General features: G+C 50.9%; 1 protein-coding gene across 1 annotated transcript in view; it reads right to left on the bottom strand.

Moving 5' to 3' along the window:
• The window catches only part of LOC145714292 (matrix-remodeling-associated protein 5-like), a 31,756-nt gene extending 5,595 nt beyond the window's left edge, over positions 1-26,161 (bottom strand). The window contains exons 1-6 of the mRNA XM_081793638.1: positions 26,050-26,161; positions 23,537-23,755; positions 17,426-17,555; positions 16,807-17,197; positions 9,560-14,539; positions 3,033-3,933 (exon numbers count right to left, since the gene is read on the bottom strand). Of these exons, the coding sequence (XP_081649764.1) occupies positions 3,033-3,933; positions 9,560-14,539; positions 16,807-17,197; positions 17,426-17,555; positions 23,537-23,727 (6,593 nt within the window). The 5' untranslated portion in view covers positions 23,728-23,755; positions 26,050-26,161. The remainder of the gene's footprint in view (positions 1-3,032; positions 3,934-9,559; positions 14,540-16,806; positions 17,198-17,425; positions 17,556-23,536; positions 23,756-26,049) is intronic.
• Between the last annotated feature and the right edge of the window lie 1,081 nt (positions 26,162-27,242).

Below are 27,242 nucleotides of genomic sequence, written 5' to 3'. Positions count from 1 at the left end.
CAGAGTGGCTCATATTCGTCCTGGGACCACATTCTTTAACTGCACGTTCATTCAGTACATCTGCCCAGCTGAGAGATAGTTCAGGGAAAACTGGGTGCATGGTATTCTGGAAGGAGAGTGCAAGGTTCACCAGGCACCACCCCGCCATCTAAAGTTCACATTCAGGCTTCAAGAAAGCGTGTTCGCCCTTTCCCTGCATTGGAAAGAAACTGCAGAGGCCAGGCACAGCTGCCCCGAGGCCCCGGGTGCTGGCTTCCCTCCTCACGTGCTGCGGTGGGACCCACGTCCACATGCATTCCTGCCTGAGCTGCTGGGCTGTGGATGCTGAGGACGCGCCGTGAGCCAGGGTTTCTAAACCACGGCACCACTGATGTTTCCTTGGTTTCATTTTGGCAACCATTGTCTCTTTGCTCTGTATCTTGAGATGCTTCCTGAAGAGACATTGGCTCTTCTGGATGTAGCCCATGGTATCTCAGACTCAGCACGGCTGACATCTGGGAGGGGTGGCTTTCTGGGGTGGGGTGTCCTGAGCACTGTAGGGTGTTGAGCTGTGTCCCTGGTCTTCACCCACCCAATGCCACTAGCAGCCTCCCCTCTAGTGTGACAACCAAATATGTCCCCAGGCATTTATGGGTGTTCCCTGGGGGAATAATCTGTCTAGCTGAAAACCACAACAGATAGCTCGTGGATGGATGGATGGATGGATGGATGGATGGATGGATAGATAGATAAGTACATAGATGATAGACAGATAGATAGATATAGATGATAGATAGATAAATAGATACATACATACATACATACATAGCTGATGGATAGATGGATGGATGGATGGATAGATACATGGATATAGATGATAGATAGATACATACATACATAGCTGATGGATAGATGGATGGATGGATAGATAGATAGATACATGGATATAGATGATAGATACATACATACATAGCTGATGGATAGATAGATAGCTGATGGATAGATGGATGGATAGATGGATAGATAGACCAATAATAGATAGATAGATAGATAGATAGATAGATGAGTGGACAGATGGATGGATGGATAGACAGATAGATACATGGATATAGATGATAGATACATATATAAGTGATGGATAGATAGATAGCTGACAGATGGATGGATGGATCAAAGATAGATAGACAGATATGATAGATATAGATGACAGATAGATATGTACATACATGCTTACATAGCTGATGGATAGACAGATAGCTGATGGATGGATGGAGAGATGGATGGATGGATAGATATATAGACGATAGATAGATAGTTGATGGATAGATAGATAGCTGATAGATGGACAGATGGATGGATAGATACAGATGATAGATATAGATGATAGAGACATACATGCATACATACCTAATCGATAGATAGCTGATGGATGGATGGATACACTGATGATAGATAGAGAGATCGATAAATAGATGATGGATAGATAGATAGGTGATGGATGGATACATCATTGATAGATGATAGATGGATGGATGGATAGATAGATAGATAGATAGATAGATAGATAGATAGATAGATATGATGGATGGATAGATAGATAGATAGATATGATGGATGGATAGATAGATAGATAGATAGATAGATAGATATGATGGATGGATAGATAGATAGATAGATGGATGGATAGATAGATAGATAGATAGATAGATAGATGGATGGATAGATAGATAGATAGATAGATAGATAGATATGATGGATGGATAGATAGATAGATAGATAGATAGATAGATAGATAGATAGATATGATGGATGGATAGATAGATAGATAGATAGATAGATGGATGGATAGATAGATAGATAGATAGATAGATAGATAGATATGATGGATAGACAGATAGATGATAGATAGATAGATAGATAGATAGATAGATAGATAGATAGATGGATAGATAGATAGATAGATAGATAGATAGATAGATAGATAGGATGGATGGATGGATAGATAGATAGATAGATAGATAGATAGATAGGATGGATGGATAGATAGATAGATAGATAGATAGATAGATAGATAGATAGATATGATGGATGGATAGATAGATAGATAGATAGATAGATAGATAGATAGATATGATGGATGGATAGATAGATAGATAGATAGATGGATGGATAGATAGATAGATAGATAGATAGATAGATAGATAGGATGGATAGATAGATAGATAGATAGATAGATAGATAGATAGACGGACACATAGATGATAGAAGAATGGTCTTTCATGCTAGGTTAGTGTCTCAGCCTGGGCACTACTGAGACCTGTGGCTGGATGACTGCCTGGAATGGGGTGTCCTGGGCAGTGTAGGGTGATTACCAGTGGGATCGTCACTTCCTGATTCCTGTCAATCAAAAAGTCTGTCAATATTGTCAAATGTTCCCTGGGGCCAAAGCCACCTACAGGGGAGAACCAGTGATCTAGGTACATCTGGGAACTTAAGGCACTGGATGAGACCGTGACTCTCTTTGCAGCCAAAAGAAATGTTTGGAATATTCCAACATGGTGCCCTATTCATGTCTTTAACTTCTTCTGTGTTCACCGCCTTTCTCTTCCGCTAAGGCCACTTTCTCGTAAGACCTGAAGCTTCTTGTGTGTGTTGGGTCAAAATCGTACAACCTAGGGGACTACAGGCAATATTATCCCTGTAAATACAGTCCATATATAATCATTAAAACAGAAGTTATTGGTTCATTTTTTTTTCCCTTGGGAGGGGGGAACAGGAAAGGAGAAGGAGAAAGGCAGATGTTTCTCCCACATCCCACTTTCCAAAGACAAAAACTCACTGTGCAAAGAAAGAATTGCCCGCTCCCTGCGCGGAGCACACGCAGGGATCCAGGTGCGAGCATCTTTGTCCCGACACGGAGTCACTTCCCTCCCCATCTGACCCCAAGGAGAGGGCTCCCGCGATGGCTCCAGGGCGGATGCAGGAGGGGACCCCAGCGCCCAGAGGGGAGGCAGGGCCCCGGAGCGCAGCGGGAGGCAGGAGCGAGCACGTACCTGAACAGCGAGTCCATCATGCGCTTGGACGGCAGGCGCCAGAGGATGCGAGGCCAGGGGTCCCCGGACGCGCTGCAGTCCAGGCGGAGGGTCGCGCCGTAGCGCACGTCGGTGCTCTGCGGGGAAGTCCCGGTGATGCGCGCGTTGGCCGCCGCGCGCTGCACCGTCAGCTGCACGACCCTGCGCGCAGATCCCACCACGTTGGCGGCCACGCACTCGTAGCGGCCGCTGTCCTTGGGCGCCAGGTTGCGGATGTAGAGCGTGCCGTTGGGGAAGACGAACAGGTTCCCGTTGATGAACTGCGACGGCCGGATCTGGGTCCCGTCCCACAGCACCCAGCGCACGCTGGGCAGGGGCGCGGCCTTGGCCGTGCAGTGGATGTGGATGCTGAGCCCCGGGGGCAGCGAGATGTTCTCCAGCTTCTCCTGGTGGATGACGGGTGGCAGGGCCGCCACGTGCAGCCGGATGGCCAGGCTGTCCGCGCCCGCCGCGTTGCTGGCCACGCACTTGTAGACGCCTCTGTCCGAGAAAGAGGCCTCTTTGATGGACAGGGTCCTGTTTTCGTGCAGCGTGACCCTGCCCTCCACGGGGGACACGGTCTGCCACACCCTCCTGTCCGGGAAAATCCAGGAGATCTGGGGCGCCGGGGTTCCCTTGGCCAGACACTCCATGGCAATGGTGTCTCCCAGGTACACGGTGACGTCTTGGTAGTGGGAGGCTAGGATTTGGGGCTGCTGCACGGTGACAGACAGCAGGACCACCATCCTGTCCGCCCCGTGTAGGTTCTTGGCCGTGCACATGTACTGGCCACGGTCCTGCACCTGTACCTTCCGGATGACAAAGGTGCCGTTCTGCAAGACCTCGAACCGCTGGAGCCTGGTGTTGGGGGTCATCAGGGCACCTGGGAGTCAAAACAGGTACAATCAGGTTCCAGGCAAACGCACCCTCTCCGCACAAGCCAGGGAGGACGATTCCTCGTTAAGGAGCTGAATCAATCCTTCTCTTCATGTCCGGACCCGCAGAAGCGAAGACCAGCCCCCAGCTCCACCACGGAGACGACAGAACGTTCAGGGTCACCATTTCTGGCTCGTATGCCGACCCCAGAATCGAGGGATATGCCACCTTCCGGCGAAGAGCAGCCAGCATGGGTTTGGAGGGCTTTCTGGAAGCTTCTATGAGATCCACCCCCCCCCCCCACACCCCACCCCTGGCACCGGGGGATTTCCTTGTCACTTCTGCTACTAGACACACAGGTGCGGAGGCTGACCCCCCCCCCCCCCCGCCCGGCCTGCGTGTGGCCAGGCTCCCGAGTCCAACGTGAGCGACATTGAGCTGGTCCCTCTCTGCCATGTCTGACCGACTTGGGTGCTCACTCCTGCTTCCACACGGAGTCGAGAGCCCTCCCTGCACTGCAGTCTGGGGGCGTGCTTCTCTCTCTCCTCACCCTCTCCTCCCCATGGTTTTTTAAAATATTTTTTAATGTTGATTTATTTTTTGAGAGAGAGACAGAGTGCGAGCGGGGGAGGGGCAGAGAGAGAGGGAGACACAGAATCGGAAGCGGGGTCCAGACTCCGAGGTGTCAGCACAGAGCCTGACGCGGGGCTGGAACTCACAGACCGTGAGATCACGACCTGAGCTGAAATCAGGAGTCGGACAGACGCTTAACGGCCCCAACTACCTACCCAGGTGCCCCAACCAAATGGTAAAATCTCTACGAGGAAGTTTGTAAACTTTAAATTTTGCTTTCTTTCCCTTTCTTTCTTTCTTTCTTTCTTTCTTTCTTTCTCTTTCTTTCTTTCTCTTTTCCTTCCTTCCTTCCGTCCTTCCTCTTTCTCTTTCTCTCTTTCTTTCTTTCTTTCCCTTCTTTCTTTCTTTCTTTCTTTCTCTTTTCCTTCCTTCCTTCCTTCCTTTCTTCTTTCTTTCTTTCTTTCTCCTTCCTTCCTTCCTTCCTTCCTTCCTTCCTTCCTTCCTCTTTCTCTTTGTTTCTTTTTTTCCTTCCTTCCTTCCTTCCTCTTTCTTTCTTCTTTCTTTCTTTTCCTTCCTTCCTTCCTTCCTTCCTCTTTCTTTCTTTTCTTTCTTTCTTTCTTTCTTTCTTTCGTTCTTTTCCATCCTTCCTACCTTCCTCCTTCCTTCCTTCCTCTTTCTTTCTTTCTTCTCTTTTTTTAACATTTATTTATTTTTGACACAGAGTGACAGAGCACAAGCAGGGGAGGGGCAGAGAGAGGGAGACACAGAACGTGAAGCAGGCTCCAGGCTCTGAGCTGTCACCACGCTCAGGATGTGTTAGCAACTAGGCTTTTCTGATGCTTTCACATCTGGGTTTTGCTGACCCTGGAGGGACCCCAGGCCCCTCCCAGAACTAGCCAGTCCCAGAGTTAGCAAGCAATTCACCTTTTAAATGCAAACTAATAGGGGTGCCTGGGTGACTGAGTCCCTCAAGTGATGGAAATGTTGATTTCAGCTCAGGTCACGACCTCAGGGTTCATCAGTTTGAGCCCAGCCTCAGGCTCTGTGCCTGGAGCCCGCTTCGGATTCCGTGTCTCCCTCTCTCTTTGCCCCTCCCCTGCTCACACGCTCTCTCTCTCTCTCTCTCTCTCTCTCTGCCTGTCTGAAAAATAAAATAAATATTTTTAAAAAAGAAGTATGCATTAGAAGTAGATCACCACTCTCAAAAATAAATAAATAAACAGTAAATAAATAAATGCAGGGATGCCTGGGTGGCTCAGTCGGTTAAACGTCTGACTTTGGCTCAGGTCATGATCTCACGGTTCGTGGGTTCGAGCCCCGCGTCTGGCTCTGTGCTGACAGCTCAGAGCCTGGAGCCTGTTTCAGATTCTGTGTCTGTCTCCCTCTCTACCCCCTCCCACTCACCTCTCTCTCTCTCCCTGTCTCTCTCAAAAATAAATGAACATTAAAAAATTACAAATAAATAAAAATAAACCACCCAATCCAGAGCCCATACCCCGACCCCCTTGTGTATGGGGCTCTCCCGTTCCCAGGCCACCACTCACCTGCTGGAAGCTTCCCAGGGCGGGACCACACATTCGGGAAGCCCCTAGGCCCCAGAGCCCAATGGTGAGATTCAAGCCAGCCAGCCCTAAGCCTCCTTGCACAAACTCCAGTCAAGGCTCCCGTCCATGTTTCCCTGACCCCTTCTGCCTGCTGACGGACCCTGGCCCCTCCCTGCGTGGTCCCCTCTTATTGCAAAACACACTGTCTTTCTTCAACGGTCGTCCTTCCCTGAGGTCGTGGCCTCACGATTTCTGAAGAATACCAAATCCCATGTATACAAAACGAAAAGTCCTGGCGAGCCCTGAGTTCTGGCATTCTCCTCGCCTCCCACACAGCTGGGCTCCTGGATCCCGCCTGCACCCACGGCTCCCTGTGCGCATGTGTGTCTAGTGAGGGGGGCCCGGTCCGGGGGGTGATCTGCTCTCACGTGAGGCATGAAGATTCTACGGGTTAATACAAATACGTTTTGCCGGGAGAGAAACGCAGGCACAATGCTTTCGGGATGAAAAGCCCTCTACTTCGAGCAACATCCCTCCTTAGATCATTACGCAAACATATGACATCAGTGTTGAGCGGATCAAAGAGGTCCTTAATTCCCCTGTGCGCGGAGCCTCTGCTGAACTTCAGAAGGTTTCCAAAACGCTGGTGAGATAAACCTAAGCGAGGAATGAATAGCTCCCTCCAGTGCGATTGCCATCAGCATAAATCATTCCTGTATCATCCAAATGGACAGAGGAAGGAAAAAACCCCTCTGATCAGAATCCAGGCCTGAAGGACACAGCCGCGTTGAGAGAGAAAGACAGGGAAGGGGAAGCAGTGGGCCGTTCGTGGTGTCTCGTCAGATGTTCCTTTCCTCCGTCACCTGGAAACTGTTTTGCCGTCCAGATGAAGTGGATGCTCACCCTTGCAAAGCCGAGAGCTCTTTGGGCATCCCAGCACTCCCAGCATGCACCCTTGTGCTGGGCTGAATTGCGTCCCCTCCCCAACTTGTACGTTGAAGAAGCATCCCTAGGATCTCAGGACAGGACTGTCTGGCGATGGGGTCTTTCAGGAGATAATTATGGCAACATGAGGTCGTTGGGGTGCATTGTATTCGGGGAGGGCGTGTGTCCGAACAGGGACAGGGGATGATGAGGACACAGACCCACACAGAGGGATGACGACGTGAGGACACAGGGAGAAGACGGGGTCTACAAGCCAAGCAGACAGGACAGAGGAGGAACTAGCCTCAGCCCCGCCTGGATCTCAGCCCCCCAGCCTCAGCCCTGCCTGATCTCAGACCCCAGCCTCAGCTCTGCCTGGATGTCAGCCTCCTCGACTCCACCCTGCCTGGATCTCAGACCCCCAGCCTCACCCCACCTGGATCTCAGACTCTCAGCCACAGCCCTGCCTGGATCTCAGACTCCCAGCCTCAGCCCTGCCTGGATCTCAGACCCCCAGCCTCGCCCCTGCCTGGATCTCAGACTCCCAGCCTCAGCCCTGCCTGGACCTGAGACCCCTAACCACAGCCCTGCCTGGATCTCAGACCCCAGCCTCAGCCCTGCCTGGATGTCAGCCTCCTCGTCTCCACCCTGCCTGGATCTCAGACTCTTGGCCTCAGCGCAGCCTGGATCTCAGACTCCCAGCCTCGCCCCTGCCTGGATCTCAGACTCCCAGCCACAGCCCTGCCTGAACGTCAGAGTCCCAGCCTCTAGCCCAGCCTGGAACTCACGCTCCCAGCCTCAGCCCTGCCTGGATCTCAGCGCCCTGGCCTCAGCCCTGCCTGGATCTCAGACTCCCAGCCTCGGCCCTGCCTGGACCACAGGCTCCCAGCCTCGGCGCCGCCTGGATCTCAGGCCCCTGGCCTCAGCCCTGCCTGGACGTCAGAGTCCCAGCCTCTAGCCCTGCCTGGAACTCAGCCTCCCAGCCTCAGCCCTGCCTAGATCTCAGACTCCCAGCCTCGGCCCTGCCTGGATCTCAGACTCCCAGCCTCAGCCCTGCTTGGGCCTCAGACCCCCAGCCTCAGCCCTGACTGGACCTCAAACTCCCAGCCTCCACCCTGCTTGGATCTTAGACTCTCAGCCTCAGCCCTGCCTGGAACTCAGACCCCCAGCCTCAGCCCTGCCTGGATGTCAGACTCCCTGCCTGGGCCCTGCCTGGATCTCAGACCTCCAACCTCAGCCCTGCCTGGATCTCAGACGCCCAGCCTCAGCACTGCCTGGACCTCAGACCCTCAGCCTCAGCCCTGCCTGGATATCAGACCCCCAGCCTCAGCCCTGCCTGGATATCAGACCCCCAGCCTCAGCCCTACCTAGATCTCAGACTCCTAGCCTCAGCCCTGCCTGGACCTCAGCCTCCCATCCTCAGCCTTGCCTGGACCACAGACGCCCAGCCTCGGCCTTGCCTGGACCACAGAGCCCCAGCCTCGGCCCTGCCTGGATCTCAGACTCCCAGCCTCAGCCCTGCCTGGACCTCAGACTCCCATATTCAGCCCTGCCTGGACCACAGAGTCCCAGCCTCCACCCTGCCTGGATCTTAGACTCTCAGCCTCCGCCCTGCCTGGATCTCAGACCCCCAGCCTCAGCCCTGCCTGGACCTCAGACTCCCAGCCTCCGCCCTGCCTGGATCTTTGACTCCCAGCCTCAACCCCACGTGGACCTCAGCCTCCAAGCCTCGGCCCTGCCTGGATCTCACACTCCCAGCCTCAGCCCCGCGTGGACCTCAGACTCCTAAACTCAAGTCCTGCCTGGATCTCAGACTCCCAGCCTCAGCCCTGCCTGGACCTCAGACCCTCAGCCTCGGTCCTGCCTGGACTTCAGACCCCCAGCCTCAGCCCTGCCTGGACTTCAGACTCCCAGCCTCAGCCCTGCCTGGATCCCAGACCCCCATGCTTGGCCCTGCGTGGATCTCAGAGCCCCTGCCTCAGCCCTGCCTGCATTTCAGACCCCCAGCCTCAGCCCTGCCTGGATCTCAGTCTCCTAGCCTCCCAGACGTGGAGAGAATAAACGCCTGTCTCTAAGGCACCCTGCATGTGGTCCGCTGTTAATGGCAACCCAAAGAAATGAATAGAACCCTATGTGTAGGTACCAGTCAAAGGAATGCCTCATGCACCCCAGACGGGCTGTGCTTACACCTGCCGGCCAATGGAAGGGCAGGGGAGTCTGCTCACTCCTGTCCTCACCCTCACGGCACCCCACAAGTGGTGGAGGACTTGTGTGCTGAGTCTCTCAGGGAAACGGCAAGTGGCTCCTTTCTGAAATGTCCCTGAGCCTCAGTCATTCCTTATCCAAAGAACCTACTACATGTTTCCATGGACCCACTAAAATCTCACATACGTTAGAGCCCGAGTAGGGGTTCTGGTTCCTTACTTCCGTTCCCTCTAAAGGAATATCCTTGTATCTAGGTTCTCAGAGGTCCCCTCCTGTCCCAACCATCTGCCCTTTGCCCAGAGTCTGCAGTTTCGACGAGGGTCACACGCCCAAGTAACCCCTTCCTACACAAGCCCCAGTTAAAACGCAGACACTTGAACGCCTTACCTGTGGAAACCTTTGTCCAGGTAATGAAAGGTGTGGGTTTCCCCGTTGCCTCACATGGGAACATAGCATCTGTCTCCGCGGTGACAGACACAGTCTGAGGGGATTTGGTGATGATTTGGGGCTTTTCCCCATGCGTCCAGAATTTGGATGCGGGCGGTCCTCCAGCAGAGAACAGCTTGGAGCTGGTCTGATGGAAGCTTCTGGAAGGCTGGCCAGATGATACCACGTTGGGGACGGAGCTCCGGGTGGAGTAGACCACAGGGATGTTCTGTGCATTTGTTGAGGGCGGCCCCGTGGCCCGGGGAGGGTGCAATAATGGAGGTGCGGGGGGACCAAAGTCCATGTGGATGATGCTCTGGGAATGTAGCCTATTGTAGGGACCTGGGTTGACTTTTTTCTCTCTTACACTGGGGGCAGGGGATGTAGGCGTCTGGGGCTTGAGAGTAACTCCCAACTGTGGGAAAGAGAGAGTCCTGTTGAAAAAGAAAGGGAATCTTCCATTGGGATAATGGGGTACGCTTGAGCTTGGAAGCTTGCCACCAGGTTCTCTTAGATCTGGGATGTTGTTATTCCCAAACACTTTGGGGTTGACACTGAACCGGTCCATTCCTTGGTCAGTGAACTTACTAGGAAGGCGAGGTTTGGGCTTCTGCGCTGAAACCATGGGACTGGTCGTACTTGGTAATCTCAGAGTCGTAAAGTGCTTATTTTCTGGCAAAGCCCTTGAAGGGTATGCCGTTATTTCCGGTTTGTTGGTCAAGTGACGAGGGGGCTGGAGAGTTACAAAGTACCTAAAGGAGCCTTCTGTGGCCACATGTGGTGGCCTCACCGTTCCCCTCGGTGGGATTGGTTGGGCAGGAACTCTGGCTGGCTGGTGGAAAAGTTGGACTCGCCCAGCCTTACCGTCGGGGCCACGTGGAAGACTGTTTTGGGCCTTTCCATCAAATGCTTCCTTTCCCAACTCTTGCTTTGGAGTTAAGTTAAATTTATTCTGGTTGGAAGAAGGGGTGGATAAATCATGTGGCCTCAATACATGCTGTGTTCCCCCGTTATTCACAGGGGCTGCTTTGGTTTCTGGGATCCCCACGTAATTCAAGAAAACGTTTTCCTTGGAATCTGTTAACGGTGGTGTCTTTGAAGAAAGAGAGGTGGGCTCCGTGAAGGTCTGTGCCCAGGACACAAGAGTGGTGGCCAGGAGAGGGGATGCAGTCCCCTCCGCAGGGGCAGGAGTCGAGGCAGGATTCCAAGGTGTGATTGCAGCTGGAGTCGTTTCCCGATGATCATGAGCACCAGTGGTGGTTTCTGCCTCAGTTGAAGATGGCTCTACTTTTATGCTCAAGAGAGGGGTTGAGACACCCCCTTCTTCTGGTTGAAACAGTGTAGATGCTGTGACTGACGGAGGAAACTCGGAAGGAAAACCCATATCCTCCGACCGTTTAAGAAAGGGTGAGTTTGTAAGGGTTTCCACAGAGCTGGTAACAGGTGTGTCTGTCTGTGGCTTCCCAGGCCGGGCTGTCCCTGGGGGATTCCAGGGTGAGGTTCCGGGAAAGCTAGACGGAGCAGATTCCTCCTGAAAGTCTCCCACAGTGGAGACCTCAGAGCCGGAAGGTGATGCAGCATTACTCGAGGGGTCATCAGGGACTGGGCTGTCCGTTTTATGCTCACTGATGTTTGTGACACCATAATTCGTCATTTCCTTTCCGTCCGATATAGGTTTATAGGTGACTGGAATGGTCTCCTGGAGTTTATTGGGTGACAAGTGTCTTTTTGTGGTGGTTGTCACAGAATCTTCCATGGTAGTCCTCTCACGTGGGTCCCCAGTTGTCAGAGAAATGGTTGTAGATAAGAGTGGAGTTTCTGGACTGGGGACAATGACATTTTCATGTTTGCTTTCTGGGGAAGGGCTGGGTGTCGAGGCAGACGTGGGAAAGCTCGCTGTAGAAGTGGAATGCCAATGTTTATTTGGCCTCTTCCCGTGTTTCCTTCTTGGGGTTCCTTTGGGTACTGGTTCTGCCTGCTTCTCCGTTTGCGCCTGCTTGGGGACCCCAACTGTGCGGCCAATCCAAGATGTCGGCACCGGTGAACTCTCCACGTGCTCTGGAACCTTCGCCTCAGGTACTTGAGTAGGTGGAGTAGAAAAAGTCTCCGTCGGGGCAAAAGTCGTGGGCGGGGTTTGTTTATGCCTGTGTCGGAATCTGTGGGCGCGTAATCTCTTCCTCCCGTTGGGTCTCTTTCGAGAAGGGTGAGTGGCCGGCCCCCAAGCCGAAGTGGCCTTTTTGGTTGGCATCGCTGCTGTTACCGTGGTGGGGTCCTTGTCAAAGAGAGCACCCAGTGTGGTGTCGCTGGGATGTTCCGAGGGAGTGATGCCATTCATCACTCCGGGGGCAGAGTCCAGCGGAGGGGTAGATTTGACTCGCTTTCCCATACTATTAGGATCTCCGGAGTTTGTGGGGTCTCTCTCGGGCATATCTCCTTCCTGCGGTGTCTGAGAATTCTCCTCTGTGCCCTTTTCAATCAGCGGGTTTCCCTGAGTGCTTGAAGCACCTTTCACAAGCTGGGTGTTGTCTGTTTGTCTCCGTGGATGTCCTTGTCGTTGGACAGCTGGCTCCCCTAATGCGACACTATCTAATGGCTCAGATGTCCTGGAGTCATCAACCCACACGATGGGGGTTGGCGTAAAGTGATCGAAAGTCAATTCTTTCCTGTTCTCTTCATCTGGCTGTGAGTCAGCCTCCACATCTGGGTCAACGTAGGACACAGTCTCAGACTCAGCCAAGGCGATGGCACCCAGTGGAGACTCATACCCATTTGACGTAGGCTCTGGCACGGACCCAACATCTCCTGCAGGCCAGCTCTCTGTGCCTGTGTTTTCATCGGTGGGCTCTTCGTAGACCATGTGCAGGGTCTGGAGAGTAGGAGAAGATTCATAAGGGATGGATATCAGTACATTGGCGGTAGCCCACTTTGGGTCAACTTGAGTGGGAGTTGTATCCTCAGTCTTAGAAAAGTCATGGTCAGTAAATTCTTCCAGATGCGTGCTTGTCACTTTGGGTTCAGTGACAATCACTCCATCATGTCCACTGTCCGGTCCCATCCTGGTTGAGGACACAGTGCCGGAAACCTGATCGTCCTCACCAAATGGAAATGCATCTGCCGAGGTTTCTTCAGCGCTGGTTGTGGTCCGTGCAGGACCCTCCTCCCCTACCGAGGGGGGAGGGACGGCAGGCAGGAGGGGCGTCACCTCCGGACCCACGGATGGGGGAGTGGTGGTTTTAATGACCCGGGGCATTTCGGTTCCCTTAGGGAGATTTTTCCCACGTACTCTGGCTAAAATGTCTGCCCAGTGCTCTGGATTAATCTGTTTGTTTGCCATATTTATCCTTCGTCTGGACTCAAACGCTCTGCGACCTTCTGCGATGTTCGTCTCTGGTTCTTTTTCAGAATTCTTCCAGGGTTTGAGTTTTCTTCGCCCTTTCTTGGTTTTCTGACCTCCAGCGACGGCATCGTCCTTTGTTTTGAGGAGCTCCTCTTGGTCCTTTGCATGTAGAAATCTCCTTGAAGTGCTCTCTCCGTCTCCTACGCCTGAGCCACCTTCGTCCTCTACGACATCTCCTGGCACTCTGGAAAGAGTCTTCGCAGCTGGGTGTCTGCCTTTTTTGGATGACCGGCCAGATCCTTTCCTACTCACAGTGACCCCCACAGTAAAATGATCAGCCCCTTGCCGGTTGACAGCCACACATCTGTAGTAACCGCCATCACTGACTTGGACCTTTGGGATGGAGAGAGTTCCGTTGGCCAACACGGATGCATGGGACGTGTTAGCCAGATTATTTACTATCCTTTTGTTTGGAAGGATCCAACTGAGCTGGGCTTCGGGTATGGCCAGCGCACTGCAAGGCAGCATCACAGGCTCCCCTACGTTCTTTGGAATTGTCAGTGTATGTCCGTCGGGAGGCTGAGTGGCAGGTGGTTGCACAAAGACCCTGTACACCATCTGGTCCATTTCATCCCTCACCTGGGCGATGCACTGGTACAAACCCGAGTCTGACTGCTCTGTTGATCTGATCCTCAGCCAGCCGCTGGTGACGATGGAGAACTTGCCATGCTGGTCCTCCATGGGTGCTTTCAGCACGGAGCCATTCGGGAGCACCCAGGAGATGGATGGACTCTCAGAAGCCTTCACGTTACAGCTTAGCTGGCACGGATCCCCTTCCAAGACGATCTGGGCTGTGTGCACTGCTCGGCTGGGTTCGATCATGACCCAGCTTCTGCTCCGAGACTGCCTGGCCTCTTTGGCGGGCATTGTTAACGAATAGTGGGAATGATAGGAGAGCAGCACCTTTTTGGCCGTACTCTGACGTCGGTTGAGTTGGATATCTATGGACGGCTGCATGACCCATTCTGGTTCTGCGAGAACGTGGGCTCTGACGCCCGTGTAGTAAAGGGCATCGTCATCGGCGTCTTGCCTGTACTGGTAGCTGACCTTGGGGTCTTTGCCGAGCATGAGCTCTCGGTTTAGCCTCACAGGGACCTCACTGTAATACGCGATCAGTTTCCACAGCTTCTCATAGTTTTCCCGAGTCATGGGACACTCAAAGTCCAAAGCAACCGTTGCATTTATATCAATCTCTTGGGGATCTGTCTGGTTCAGGTGGATTTTGTACACGTCCGTTGGCTTCTTGATGTCACAGACCAAGTTCACTGTGTTCCCGTGTTCGTCAGTCATATTCAAAGAGATGTTCCACGGGGGGAATTGGAACCTCTCCAGGGACAGCTGGCCGTCACCGTCTTCTTCTTGTTCCTGGTCTTCCTCACTGTTCCTGGTCATGTTCTGTCTCAGAGGGGACTCTATGGAAGGCTTGAGACAAGTAATGTCCTTCAACTTGTGAATCTCTTGCTTGTACAATCTTCGGGGACTGGAGCACGTGGCACATAGCTGACCACCTTCATAGGCTTTGTCCTTTTTGCACTTCAGAGTCCCTAAAAGGAATCAACAAGCGTGCAGTAAGTCAGGGAACCCAAGAGCAGCATGCCTTGCACATGCAGAGGATGAAGGCTTTCAGTGTACCTTTATCTCCTCAGTGCATGTACATAATGATTCAACACTCACCCACTTCTGTGACTTCACCAATGACTTGAAATCCATTTAGCACAGAATGTGGTACGGAACCCCGGTGTTTGAACTCCCTGACAAGGAGTAATGAATGCTTTTTTTTCCAAAAGTATTTCCAAGTTATTTTTTTAAAAAAGTGACTCTGTTCACACACCCGATACAACTTACCTTCTCTGAAGGTCCAGGAGAATCTACATAAACAAATGCAACCAACCCATGAAAAGAGTTCGAGGTGAAAGGTCCCACTTTTGCCATGAATCACATCGTATCTGTCTTTCATGATTTTTTTGGTTGCCATAATTTTTCTTCTTTTTTAATGTTAATTTATTTTGAGAGAGAGAGTGAGTGGGGGAAGGGCAGAGAGACAGAGAGAGAGAGAGAGAGAGAGAGAGAGAGAGAGAGAATCCGAAGCAGGCTCCATGCTGTCAGTGCACAGCCTGCCTCGGGGCTCAAGATCGCAAGCCACGAGATCATGACCTGAGCTGAAATCAAGAGTCAGACACTTAACCAACTGAGCCACCCAGGGGCCCCGGTAATTTTGCATTTCAGGCCACGTTTATGTTTTGGATTCCCATTCTACTCTTGTCTTCCTGGACACCAAGTGTTCCAGAATGTTGTCTGTATCTGCCTCTTTCACGGCCTTCAGCCTTCTCTGCCCATGGACTCATTCATGATGAGTGCTCCAGGACTTGGCCTAGGTGGCCTCACCTACATGTATGGTTTTCGTCACCATCCATTTTCCGATGACGGCTGGCATATGCGCTTGTCCAGTCAACACACATCGTACAAACTCCACACCCGTTTTCTACTTGACGTGCCTGTTTCCAAGTCCCAGAGTCTCCCCCAGGTGACATTTATGAGACCGAACTAGCTTGATATCTGCTCACTTCTTTCCATCCCCGCTGGGAATAAACCAGTCAAAGGGCTATCATATGACTCAGAGCACGATAAACCTCCTAACTGGTTTCACGAGATCTGGTTCTGCCTCTCTGAATGCAGTTTTCCACGTGACTTTCAGAGTAAACACCTCAACATGCAGATATAATTGTGTCGCTCCTTCACCCAACACGCACAGATACAAATATATAGATACAGTGCATGCAGACACATAGAGACACATACGCACACACAAAAGATACACAGACACACATGTAAACACATGCACACACCAAATATCCACAGACATACGTGTATGTGCGTGCACACATAACACACACACACATGTATCTCCAGAATGGCCAAGACGGCCGTCTGTGCAGGAAAACATCATATTTTCACTTCCCTGATCCAATGTTTTGCTGGTAAAGGTCTACCCAAACTGATTTTCAACCCCCTGCCACGTACCCAGTGGGGTTTGGGGACTATCTCCCAGCAATGAAATATGAATGGAGGTGACGGGTGTCTTTTCTAGTTAAGAGTATTAAGAAGCAAGGGGTGCCTGGGTGGCTCCGTTTGTGGAGCGTCTGACTTCGGCCCAGGTCATGATCTCGCGGTTCGTGGGTTCGAGCCCCGTGTCGGGCTCTGTGCTGACGGCTCGGAGCCTGGAGCCTGCTTCCAGTTCTGTGTCTCCCTCTCTCTCTGCCCCTCCTCTGCTCATCCTCTCTTTCTTCCTCCCCCTCCCTCCCGTCAAAATAAATAAATAAACTTAAAAAAATCTACTTTCTTGCAACTTCTGCACAGCCCTCCTGTTTTTTGTTCTCTGGATCAGTGCAGAACATCCCTGTCACCCATTCTCAAGAGAGACGTGTCACAGCCACTGGCAGCCTTCCCTTTTCCAAGCATCTTTGAACACCTCCTCATATAACAGGAATGCAGAGAAAGTCCCACATGTCGCCGTAACCCAGGGCTGCATGGAACACTCCGGATATTCAGTTTAGGACAACCATAGTCAACCATATAAAACTGAATGATCATGGCCTCACAATTGCCTGACGGAGACAGCCGTGAGAATTATAGAACCGAGGTGCCTCAGCATCTACGCTGCAACCCTTTCCACGGGAAGCTTCCTGCCGTGCTGATTTGGTGATGTTCTCTCCACAAGACAAAGCCATGGCACCACGCTGGACGACATCAGCTCTCCAGAAGGGTGGGCACCGTGCAGGTGGGAGCCATGTTCGCCGTGCTCTCCTCTTACCTTTGGATCTGGCGTCCCATTCCAGAAACCCCTTCATGTTGCAGTCACACGACCACGGGTTCCCATGCAGGTAAAGATTCTCCAGAAGAGGCATGTTCTGAAGCATCCCCGTGGGGAGAGTCGTAATCATGTTGTCCGCTAGGTAGAGGTGTCTGATGGTGGAGACTCTGAAATAATCCAGAAACGTGAACGTGGAGAACGTGCCAGGGTGTAGCTGCTGCAACTTGTTTCCTTCTAAGTGGAGCAGCCTTAGGGAGGTTAGGCCATTGAAAGCTTGTGGGTGGATGAACTCGATCTTGTTGTGGTCAATGTGCACCCTCGTCAAGCTCCGCAGCCCCTGCAGGGTCTGAGCCGTGATCACACGCAGCTTATTGTAGCTGAACTTGAAAACCTACAAAGGCAGGGGCGGAGCGGAAAAGCCTGTTTATAACAGACAAAGCCACAAGCAGGGACAGAAACCAGAACAAAGGGCAGAGAGGGAATGACGTGAAGCTGGTTTTTAACGGGAAGAAAAAATCGGCAATGTTATTAATCGTTGGGGAGCAGGATGTCGTTTCCCCTTGCTCATTAACGGTCGTAGAAGCTGCAATTCCCGATGCTTGTAAAAGCCCGGGTTTACCTGGAGAGAGCTGAGGTCTCTTAAAGCCCCGTCGGGGATGCTGGGGATGTCGTTGCCATGAATCATAAGCAGCTCCAACTTGCTCAGTCCCGCAAATGACGTTTCTGACAAAGCCTGTATACTATTAAATCTAAAAAAAAAAAAAAAAAAGAAGAAGAAGAGTTGGAATAAGAAACAGTGAATACTGAAGCCCCATCTGGGAAAGATTCAGCAGTCTGCCCAGGAACCATTTACCCAATGTTGAGTCTGAGGTGTACTGGTGCCATTTCTTGCTTTGTATCCTTGTCCGTTTCTAGGGTCGAAAGGAAAATGACCTACTCTTACTGGCCTTCACTCGGTTCAGGAATATTCGCTGGATATTTTGACTAAGAATGTGCTAATGCAGCTAGAGGTGATTTCAGGGACACAAGTAGGATCTGGAGTCGAAAGGAAGCTGGTCCAATGGCCCCTTGTTGGAAACGTCCAATGGAAAGTGTGCATAATGATGGATGACACATGGGTCATTGAATGCAAAGAATGAGCATCGATGCCAGGGAACAGGCAGCTTGGAAAGGAGCTTTGCATCATGTAATGACAGGAGGAGGTACTCCAGGCTAGGAAAGACCAAATTAAAGAACGAACACTAACACCAGCTCTCTGTTTCACCAGGACCAGTGGCCATTTCTGATGGATTCTCCAAATTAGTTGTAAACATTTTGGTGTCTTTTGGTTTTCGTGTCGCGTCAACATTGGTAAAGATGTTTTCTTGGCCAGTTTGAAAATTCTTCATCTCCGGGACGCCTGGGTGACTCAGTCAGTTGAGCGTCTGATTTCGGCTCAGGTCATGATCTCGCAACGTGTGGGTTCGAGCTCAGAGCCTGGAGCCGGCTTTGGATTCTGTGTCTTCCTCTCTTTCTGCCCCTCCCCTGCTCACGCTTTGCCTGTCTCTCTCTCAACAGTAAATAAACATGAAAAAAATTTTTTAAAAAGAAAATTCCTCATTGCTACCTTACTGATGGCACAAGGGAATCCCCAGAGTCAATGCCTAGAGAAGGCATTCTAAAATGAGTGAAGAATTCTGTATTGGAGGGCAGTTGCTTTGTGCCACTGCTTCTGCTGAAATACAACACATGTAGCCTGACATTATTTATGACTTCCCCATAGCACCTAAATAAAAGGAAATAGATGTTGTAAGACAGTGAAGGTGAATGCTCATAGCTAAATACAACAGACAACGCCAATTTCTTTCCTTTTTAAAAATAAGTTTTTAATGATTATTTAATTTGGGAGAGAGAGAGAGCATGCGAGCGGGGCAGGGGGCAGAGAGAGAGAGAGAGAGAGAGAGAAAGAATCCTCAAGCAGGCTCCGCACAGCCAACACAGGGCCCGACTCGGGGCTTGAACTCACGAACCGTGAGATCATGACCGGAGTCAAAATCAAGAGTCAGACGCTTAACTGACTGAGCCACCCAGGTGCCCCATTCTTATAAACACATATGTGCCCAAACCCTGATTTCGAAGTCAAGATCTGGTTAATGACTCCTCTAAGAGCCAGCCTGAGGAAGCATCACTTTTCAGCTATAAATTCCAGGAAGAATAACCTCCAACAGCAAAACCACTCAGCTTGATCGCTTGGACGTCTACAAAGAACGACTTTAAACACTGCATTGTTTTATAAGACCAACTTAGGCAAAGGAAACACTCGATGCAATGAAATGTATCCTGTCTCGTTAGGAAAACGCAATAGGGCTTTGAAGTGATGCACGGGTAAAATACAGTAAAAAGTAATCATGGCTGCTGTTTGCATTTAACTCACAGAGTCAACGGACAATTACATAGAAAGGCTCCCCCTTCTGGATTAGACAGCATGGATATTGGACAGTGCCCAGAGAACCGTTTGGGCATCACAGCTGAGTGGGGATGTGTTAGTGGCATCCAGTGGGTAGAGACCACGGGTGCTGATGAACATCCCACAATGCACAGGATGGCCGCCCACAAAGAATGGCTCAGCCCTTGATATCAAGAGTGTTGAGATTTGGAAACTGCCCAAGCGGAAGAGATGCTGACTGTTGGTCTATCTATCCATCCACCCATTATCTATGTATGTATGTATGTATCTATCTATCTACCTACCTATCTATTCACCCATGCATCCATCCATCCATCCATCATCTATCTACCTATCCATCATTCCATCAATCCATCCATCTTCTACCTATCCATCCATCATCTATCTATCTATCATCTATCTATCTATCTATTCATCCATCCATTAACCAATTCATCTGTTCATCCATCATATACCTATCCATTGATCCATCCATCCATCATCCATCTATCTATCCATCCATCCATCCATCTGTCCATGCATCATCTACCTATCCATTGATCCATCCATCCATCATCTATCTATCTATCCATCCATCCATCCATCTGTCCATCCATCATCTACCTATCCATTGATCCATCCACCCATCATCTATGTATCTATCTATCCATCCATCCATCCATCTGTCCATCCATCATCTACCTATCCATTGATCCATCCACCCATCATCTATCTATCTATCCATCCATCCATCTGTCCATCCATCATCTACCTATCCATTGATCCATCCACCCATCATCTATCTATCTATCCATCCATCCATCCATCTGTCCATCCATCATCTACCTATCCATTGATCCATCCACCCATCATCTATTTATCCATCCGTCCATCCATCCATCCATCCATCTGTCCATCCATCATCCAGCTATCCGTTGATTATTGATCCATCTATCCATCCATCCATCCATTCATCTTCTATCTACCAATCCATCAATCCACAGATCCATCCATCTATCATCTATCTATCCATCTATCCATGCATCATTTATCTATATACCTGTCTACTGATCCAGCAATCCATCCATCTATTGATCCATGGATCATGTGTCTATTATCTATCTATTATCGTATATATCTATATACCTATCCATCTATCCATTCATCCATCCATGTATCCATGTATTATCTATCTATCTATCTATCTATCTATCCATCTATATATATATAATCTATCTATCTATGGTAGTTGTTCAAGCCCCGCGTAGGGCTCTGTGCTGACCGCTCAAGAGCCTGGAGCCTGCTTTGGATTCTGGGTCTCCCTCTCTCTCTCTGCCCTTCCCCTGCTCATGCTCTGTCTCTCTGTCTCTCTGTCTCTCTCTCTCTCTCTCTCTCTCTAAAATAAATAAATAAATACAAACATTTAAAATATACTTGGAAAGTAATTTTTGAAAAAGCTCTGGGGCTGTGTCCAAACAGGAAACAGCAGATCTCTGTTTCAATGCCGACTAAACACCCTGCAAAAACATCTGTGCGGGAATGGGAGAGTTCAGTAGCGCTTTGCCAACAATCCCTCATTCCTTGAGAGCATGCTGCTCCTTCCAGATGGCGAAAACACAAATCAGACCCTGAGTCCTGTCTGTATTAGACATCGCCCTTGGTTCTTCCTCCCTCCCCCCCCCAACAAAACACACAAAAACACACAATGACACTAACATCATCTCCTTGCAGACTGATTTCCCGAGACAGTGCTGGGATATAAGACTGATCTAGTGGGCACCGGGCTGGCTCAGGCAGTTAAGTGTCTCATTCTTGATTTTGGCTCAGGTTCATGATCTCCTATTTCATGGGTTCGAGCCCTGGCACTGAGCTCCACGCTGACACCATGGAGCCTGCTTGGAATTCTCTCTCTCTCTCTCTCTGCCCCTCCCTGATCATGTGTGCACTCTCTCAAAAGAAATACATAAACATTTTTTAAAAAGAGTGATTTGAAAAGTGGCATGTAGATTCCTATGACCAAGTTAGCCGGCTGGATCTTATACACTTGTGTGCAGTGAAGCCATACCTTAGCTGTTTTGTTTTTTTCTTTAATATTACAGAAAACACCCGAAAATATTATTGCCATCAACAGGGAAAGGAAGGACCTCAGTATCTATGTACCGCTCCAGTGGCAAAGCTTTTGGGACCCAGTCATTTATAGTCTTTACCATATAAAGTCAGCTTAAAATGGGGCACCTGGGTGGCTCAGTCCATTAAGCATCTGGGTCTTGATTCTGGGCTCAGGTGGTGATCTCACGGTTCATGAGTTTGAGCCCCACGTCAGTCTCTGTGCTGACAGTGTGGAGCCTGCTTGGGATTCTGTCTCTCTCTCTTTCTCTCTCTCTCTCTCTTTCAGAATAAAGAAAGCTAAACAAATAAAGTTGGTTAAAATGAAGCCACCAGAAACTATGCTCCAGCTGAGAAGCTAGGTTTCACATGTACAAAATACTTCACTGTAAAGAGGAGTAGGGGACAAAAGCCACGGAAATCGTAACTGCGATAAACGCAGCCTGACAGGTCGTAGCCCAGTGCTGTTGTCTGTACAAAGCCACCGTGTACATCTCCCCTGCCCTGTTTTCCCACCCCACAGTCCAGAGCCCCAGTATACAGCAGGCGGTACACGCATGCCTTGTAGGCAGGAGCACAGCAGAAACCTGTCGTCCTGCTCGTCACTGTCACGCTTTCTAGGGGGCTGCACGATGCCCTGTGGGACGCCACGTCCTACTGTGTGCACTGCCAGGGGTCGGGCTGGAGGGACCAGGGGGCTAATCACAGCTGGTGGGACCATAGGCTGAGAAAGACAGCAACGGTGCGGAGACAGGAGACTTGGGCTCAGGTCATGATCTCATGGTTCGTGGGATCAAGCCCCGCGTGGGGGCTCTGTGCTGACAGCTCAGAGCCTGGAACCTACTTTGGAATCTGTGTCTCCTTCTCTCCCTGCCCTTCTCCCCGACTCGTGCTCTGTCTCTCAAGAATAAATTTTAAAACAAAATTAAAAAAAAAAATTTAACCCCCTCTTCTGGCAAAGTCAAACTATTTCCCCTACTGAGTTATCATGATTCTGGTTGGATTTTCAGATACTCATATCATAAGGTCTCTCAAGATCTTACTGAGAAAATTACTCAATGGTCTACTGCCTTCGATTAGGGAACTTTCTATCTTACTGTCTTAACTTTTCATTCTCTTTTTCTGCTACAGGACTTTACAAATACAAGATTTTTTTTAAGCTTCTGCTAGAAGATGCCAAGCGCATTTACAATTATTTTGTTCATTGGCCATTGCGTTTCACTTAAAACATCCCGTCTGTGGCTAGTCACCAAAGCCTAAGTTATTTTTGTTGTTTTGTAGGTGGTAGAAAATAGCTTACATATTTTGTTGGGTAAGTCCAAATAATTGTTTATTATTTAATTTTCACATGAGTACCTGCAATTTAAGGCAACTAATATTTATGTATACAAAGCATTTATGCACATGAAACGATATCTTAAAATACAAAAACATATGTCTCTACATAAATCTATATAAATATAAATCTATATGAATATAAATCTACCTGAAATGCTGCATAAAACCTCTCATAAAAAATATTCATATTTTATTTTATTTTTTTAACTGTTTTTATTTATTTTTGAGACAGAGAGAGACAGAGCATGAGCAGGGGAGGGGCAGAGAGAGAGGGAGACACAGAATCCGAAACGTGCTCCAGGCTCTGAGCTGTCAACACAGAGCCCGACGCGGGGCTCGAACTCACAGACCGTGAGATCGTGAGCTGAGCCGAAGTCGGATGCTTAACCAACTGAGCCACCCAGGCGCCCCAAAATATTCATATTTTAAATAGGTAAAAACTACAAGGCCTTCTTATTCCCCCAAGAGCACAAGTGCATCATCCAGATAACTTACAGAATGTCGGAGAAGTCCAACTGATTTTTAAGTTATTTTTAGTAGTTTCTGAAGTCTATTGAAGTAATGTTTATATATTTATGTGTGTATCAGATACATTTGTATCTACTCTACGGTAGGCAATTGTTTTCAAGGGAAATCTGTAGATACGTTGAAGTTATCCAGGATGCCTGGTTATTAAATCATACGACTGTGGTTCCAGTTGACGGAGCAATTCAGATAATCGCCCCCAAAGGACTGCATTTACAGAAAGTCGTACACGCATGGACAGTTTCGTAAATGCACGTACATGTGTGAAAAAACAAACACAAAACCAAACACGCAACGGAAGAGGCTGAAATTGTTCAGTAAGAATGTGGTACAAACCCCAGATTGATTCTTTCCACATGTTTAGAGATGCCGGCGGGCACAGACGCCAGGGACCGAAATGCGCAGTGGACCTCGCTGGGGACGTAGCAGGCGCACGGGTGAGGGCAGGCGAGCGCGGCTGGTGGATGGCCCCAGAGCAGAATCAGCACCACGGACAGGGCTGGCCACCGCGCCCGGGATGATGGCATCTTGTCCTGATTCGTTATCCCTGGACACCTGTCGTGGGACCACAGAAGGAGAGCCGTTTATTGTCGGGTAGCGCGCGCACGTGCAGCGAACGTTCTTCCAATTGGGCAAGATGGTTGGGGGGCTTCCCAAGACACCACCGCGTGGTGTCCTTCACTGACACAAGATATTCGGGCCAAGAGACTCGAAACTTCTTTTCCTGATCTTTCCCCGCGATCTGGAACCATTATTTCGGAGGTCATCTCAATTCCTGACTTTGACGCTCCCATTTGGAAATCTGACGCTGTGACGAGCGACGGTATGGAATGGATGGAGACCAGACACACAAAAATATACGTACATGTGTGTTCATGTATACAAATGTACAGATATTCGTGTATACATTTGCTCATCCATATAGAGAGAGGAGAGAGATACTGGCGTTTCTATAATAATAGAGTAACTTATTAAAGTAACTATAATATATAGTTTTATGTATATAGTAACATAATATATATTATAATATTCTTATAATAATAAAGTATCTGATTAAAGTAACTATAATATATAGTTATATATAGTAATATATATATATTATGTTTCTATAATAATAAAGTAACTGATTAAAGTAACTATAATATATACTTATATATATATAGTAATATAATATATACCATAATATTCCTATAATAATAAAGTATCTGATTAAAGTAACTATAATACATAGTTACATATACAGCAATATATATATTATGTTTCCATAATAATAAAGGAACTGATTAAAGTAACTATAATATATACTTTATATATATAACAATATAACATATATTACTATAATGTTTCTATAATAATAAAGTAACTGATTAAAGTCTCCGCCCCCAATGTTCATTCCGAGCCATTATATATTGTACATATTTGACTGAAAATAAACTTCTCAACAAGGTCGTTATTAAGAGTATACCCTTCTTTGAATGACATTCCTTGAGGTGTCGCATATGTCCTCTTACAGTGTTTAAGGAGTGCGCGCTCACTGAAGCAAAATGTATTCCACTACATGTGGGTGCGTGCGCTATAGGGGAAGAAGTTGGTGAAATCCGACATCAGATAAAGAGGAAAGGAATTGACCCACAAAACATGTGCAAAGAAACGCGATCAGTGAGGCCATGCGCGCAAACATGGAAATGCGCGGATATTTCAAGCAACAGTTTAGAATATGCGTGGTTATTTATTATTATTATTATTATTATTATTATTATTAGGTCCATGCTTTGCGCATCCGTTAATCATGTTATGTGTTTCTCACTTCTTGCAACGACTTTATTTAAAAATAATAATACACGTGTAAAGTGCGCAAAAGACACGCGCGTGCTCTGGGAAGGTGATAACCGCGGGCAACACGCTCTGATCCGCTCCCTCAGGCTAGGAATCCGGAGCTGTTGGTCCTTTAAACAACCTCGAGATAGACACCTTCTTCGGCCTGAGCGCGTCCTCTCTTGCAGCCTTTCCAGAGGAGGGGCTCAGCCTCCTGCAGCCTCCCCCGCCGACCGCGCCCGGAACGCGCGCTGTGCCCGCGGGCCACCCGGGCCCCCGCGCGCCGACGCCTTCTGTAAAGCCTCGGCTCTGGCCGGGTCGTCCCCGGAGACCGAGAGCGCGCGCCCCAGGGAAGCCCGGGCCCGGCGCCGCGCGCGCGGGGAGGTGCCCTGAGCCGGAGTCGCCGGAGCCGCCCGAGCCGCCCGAGCCGCCCGAGCCGCCGGAACCGCCGGGGCCGCCCCGGGGAAGGGGGGGGGGGGGCGGGGGAGGCTGGCCCCCGCCGGACCAGCTGGCCAGCTTCCAGCGCCGCTCCAAGGAAAATACGGGGTTTCCCGGAACGCGGCTCGGGTGGCCTTGCGGGGACCCGCGCAACAGGCGCCGTCCCTCCCGGGGGGAAGACTTGTCCGGCTTCCGTGCGGCTCAGCCGCCAGCGGGCCGAGGGTCACCCACATTCCAGAGTTCGAGCAGGAGGCGGGGGGACTTTAGCGCCCTCCGGGGAGGCCCCGCGGCTCTGCTGTCCCCTCCCACGCCAGGAGGGCTCGGGTTCCCTCGGGGGTCCCACGGGCGCCTCCCTGGAGAGCAGGGATGGGTAGGCGCGAGGTGGCCCGGGAAGGGAGCGGAGAGGTTAAGGCGACGGGGATCTTCCCGCCAGATTCAGCCTGTCTGTCCTTCCCAAAAAGGCCCCGCAAACCCCCGGCCTAGTGGCCTGTGCGCCCTCGTCCTCGCCCCCACCCTTGGCCGACCCCCAACTGCCCCCGCGCAGCAGACACCGCGCCCCCTTCCCCGCGGGCGCCCAGGCCGCCCTCGGTCCTCACCTGTCCTCCGGAGGCCGCGACACACGGGAGCGGGGCGCCCTGACTCACCGCCGGGGGTCCGCCGGGGCCATGCCCTTCCCGGGCCGGGGGCGAGGCGGCGAGGCTTCCCAGCTCGGCGCGGCGAGCCGGCGCCCTTTTATTCGCGTCGCCGAGAGGCTTCCCCGAGTCCACGCCTCGGCCCACCCCCACCCTGCCCTGCCCCACCCCGGGGAGACGGGGCGCGGGCCCGAGCCCAGGGACCCTGGCCGCGCGCGCTGCGCTCAGCCCTCCTCGCGCCTCTTCATCGCGCCTCGCCCGCTGCGGCTGCGGGAGCGGCCGGGGCCCAGCGCGCAGCGGCTTTGGGACCGAGTCCCGCCGATCCCGGAGCCAGGCCGGGGACTAGGGGCCGGGGGCGCGCCGGGGTGCCGAGCCGGGCTGCAAAACGGCCGCCTTTCCTTCCGGGGAAGGGACAAGGCGCGCGCTTTGCACCCCTCCGCGCGGGCCGGAGTTTGCTCTGGCGGCTTCCCCCGAACCCGTGTGCGGGCGGGAGCCCCCTCCGGCAGGCCCGGCTGCAACGTGAGACCCGCAGCCACGCCCTCCCGCCTCTCCGGTGGCTCCTGGACGCCCGCCTCTCCCGGCCGCCAGACTCGGCCTGCCCGGAAGGTGGGAGCGCGCTCCTCCCGCCCCCACGAGCGGCCTGCGGGGGCAGGGCGGGGGCGGGGAGCCGCGGGGAGCCTCGGTGCCGGCTGCGGGAAGCTGGGGGCCACCTGGGGAGGGGGCGCGACAGCACAGCTGGAGAGCGCCGTGTGTCCAGGAGCCAGATGGGGACGCAGGAGAAGGGCACCCAGCTTCCAGAAGGAATGAGGGCCCTAGAAAGTTAGGAAGGGATCAGGTGAGGACATTCCGCGCAGAGACACCCCCCCCCCGCCCCCCAGCCCCTGGAAGAAAGGACAGAGCTTCTGTGAAGAGAGAAAAAAAACTAGGTGTCCAAAGGCCAAGATTCAGGAAAAGAACATTCCAGAGGTCCTGATAGAGCCTTTGCAAGGCCGGCCATGAGACGGGGAGTCTTGGGACGCGGCCGCAAAGGAGCCCGGCGCTCGGTTGCTTCTGATGCCTGGAGTCCGGGCTGCCTCGGTTTCTCCCAAGAAACACAGTGTCCGTGGGTTCCTCCGCGTCCCTTGTCCACGGTGGTATCCACAAGGTAGGTCATCAGT

The sequence above is a fragment of the Panthera onca genome, chromosome X (assembly GCF_046562875.1).
Source record: "Panthera onca isolate mPanOnc1 chromosome X, mPanOnc1 haplotype 2, whole genome shotgun sequence".
Lineage (NCBI taxonomy): Eukaryota > Metazoa > Chordata > Mammalia > Carnivora > Felidae > Panthera > Panthera onca.
Note: the sequence above shows the minus strand (reverse complement) of the source record. Positions and strands in the feature narration are given on the sequence as shown.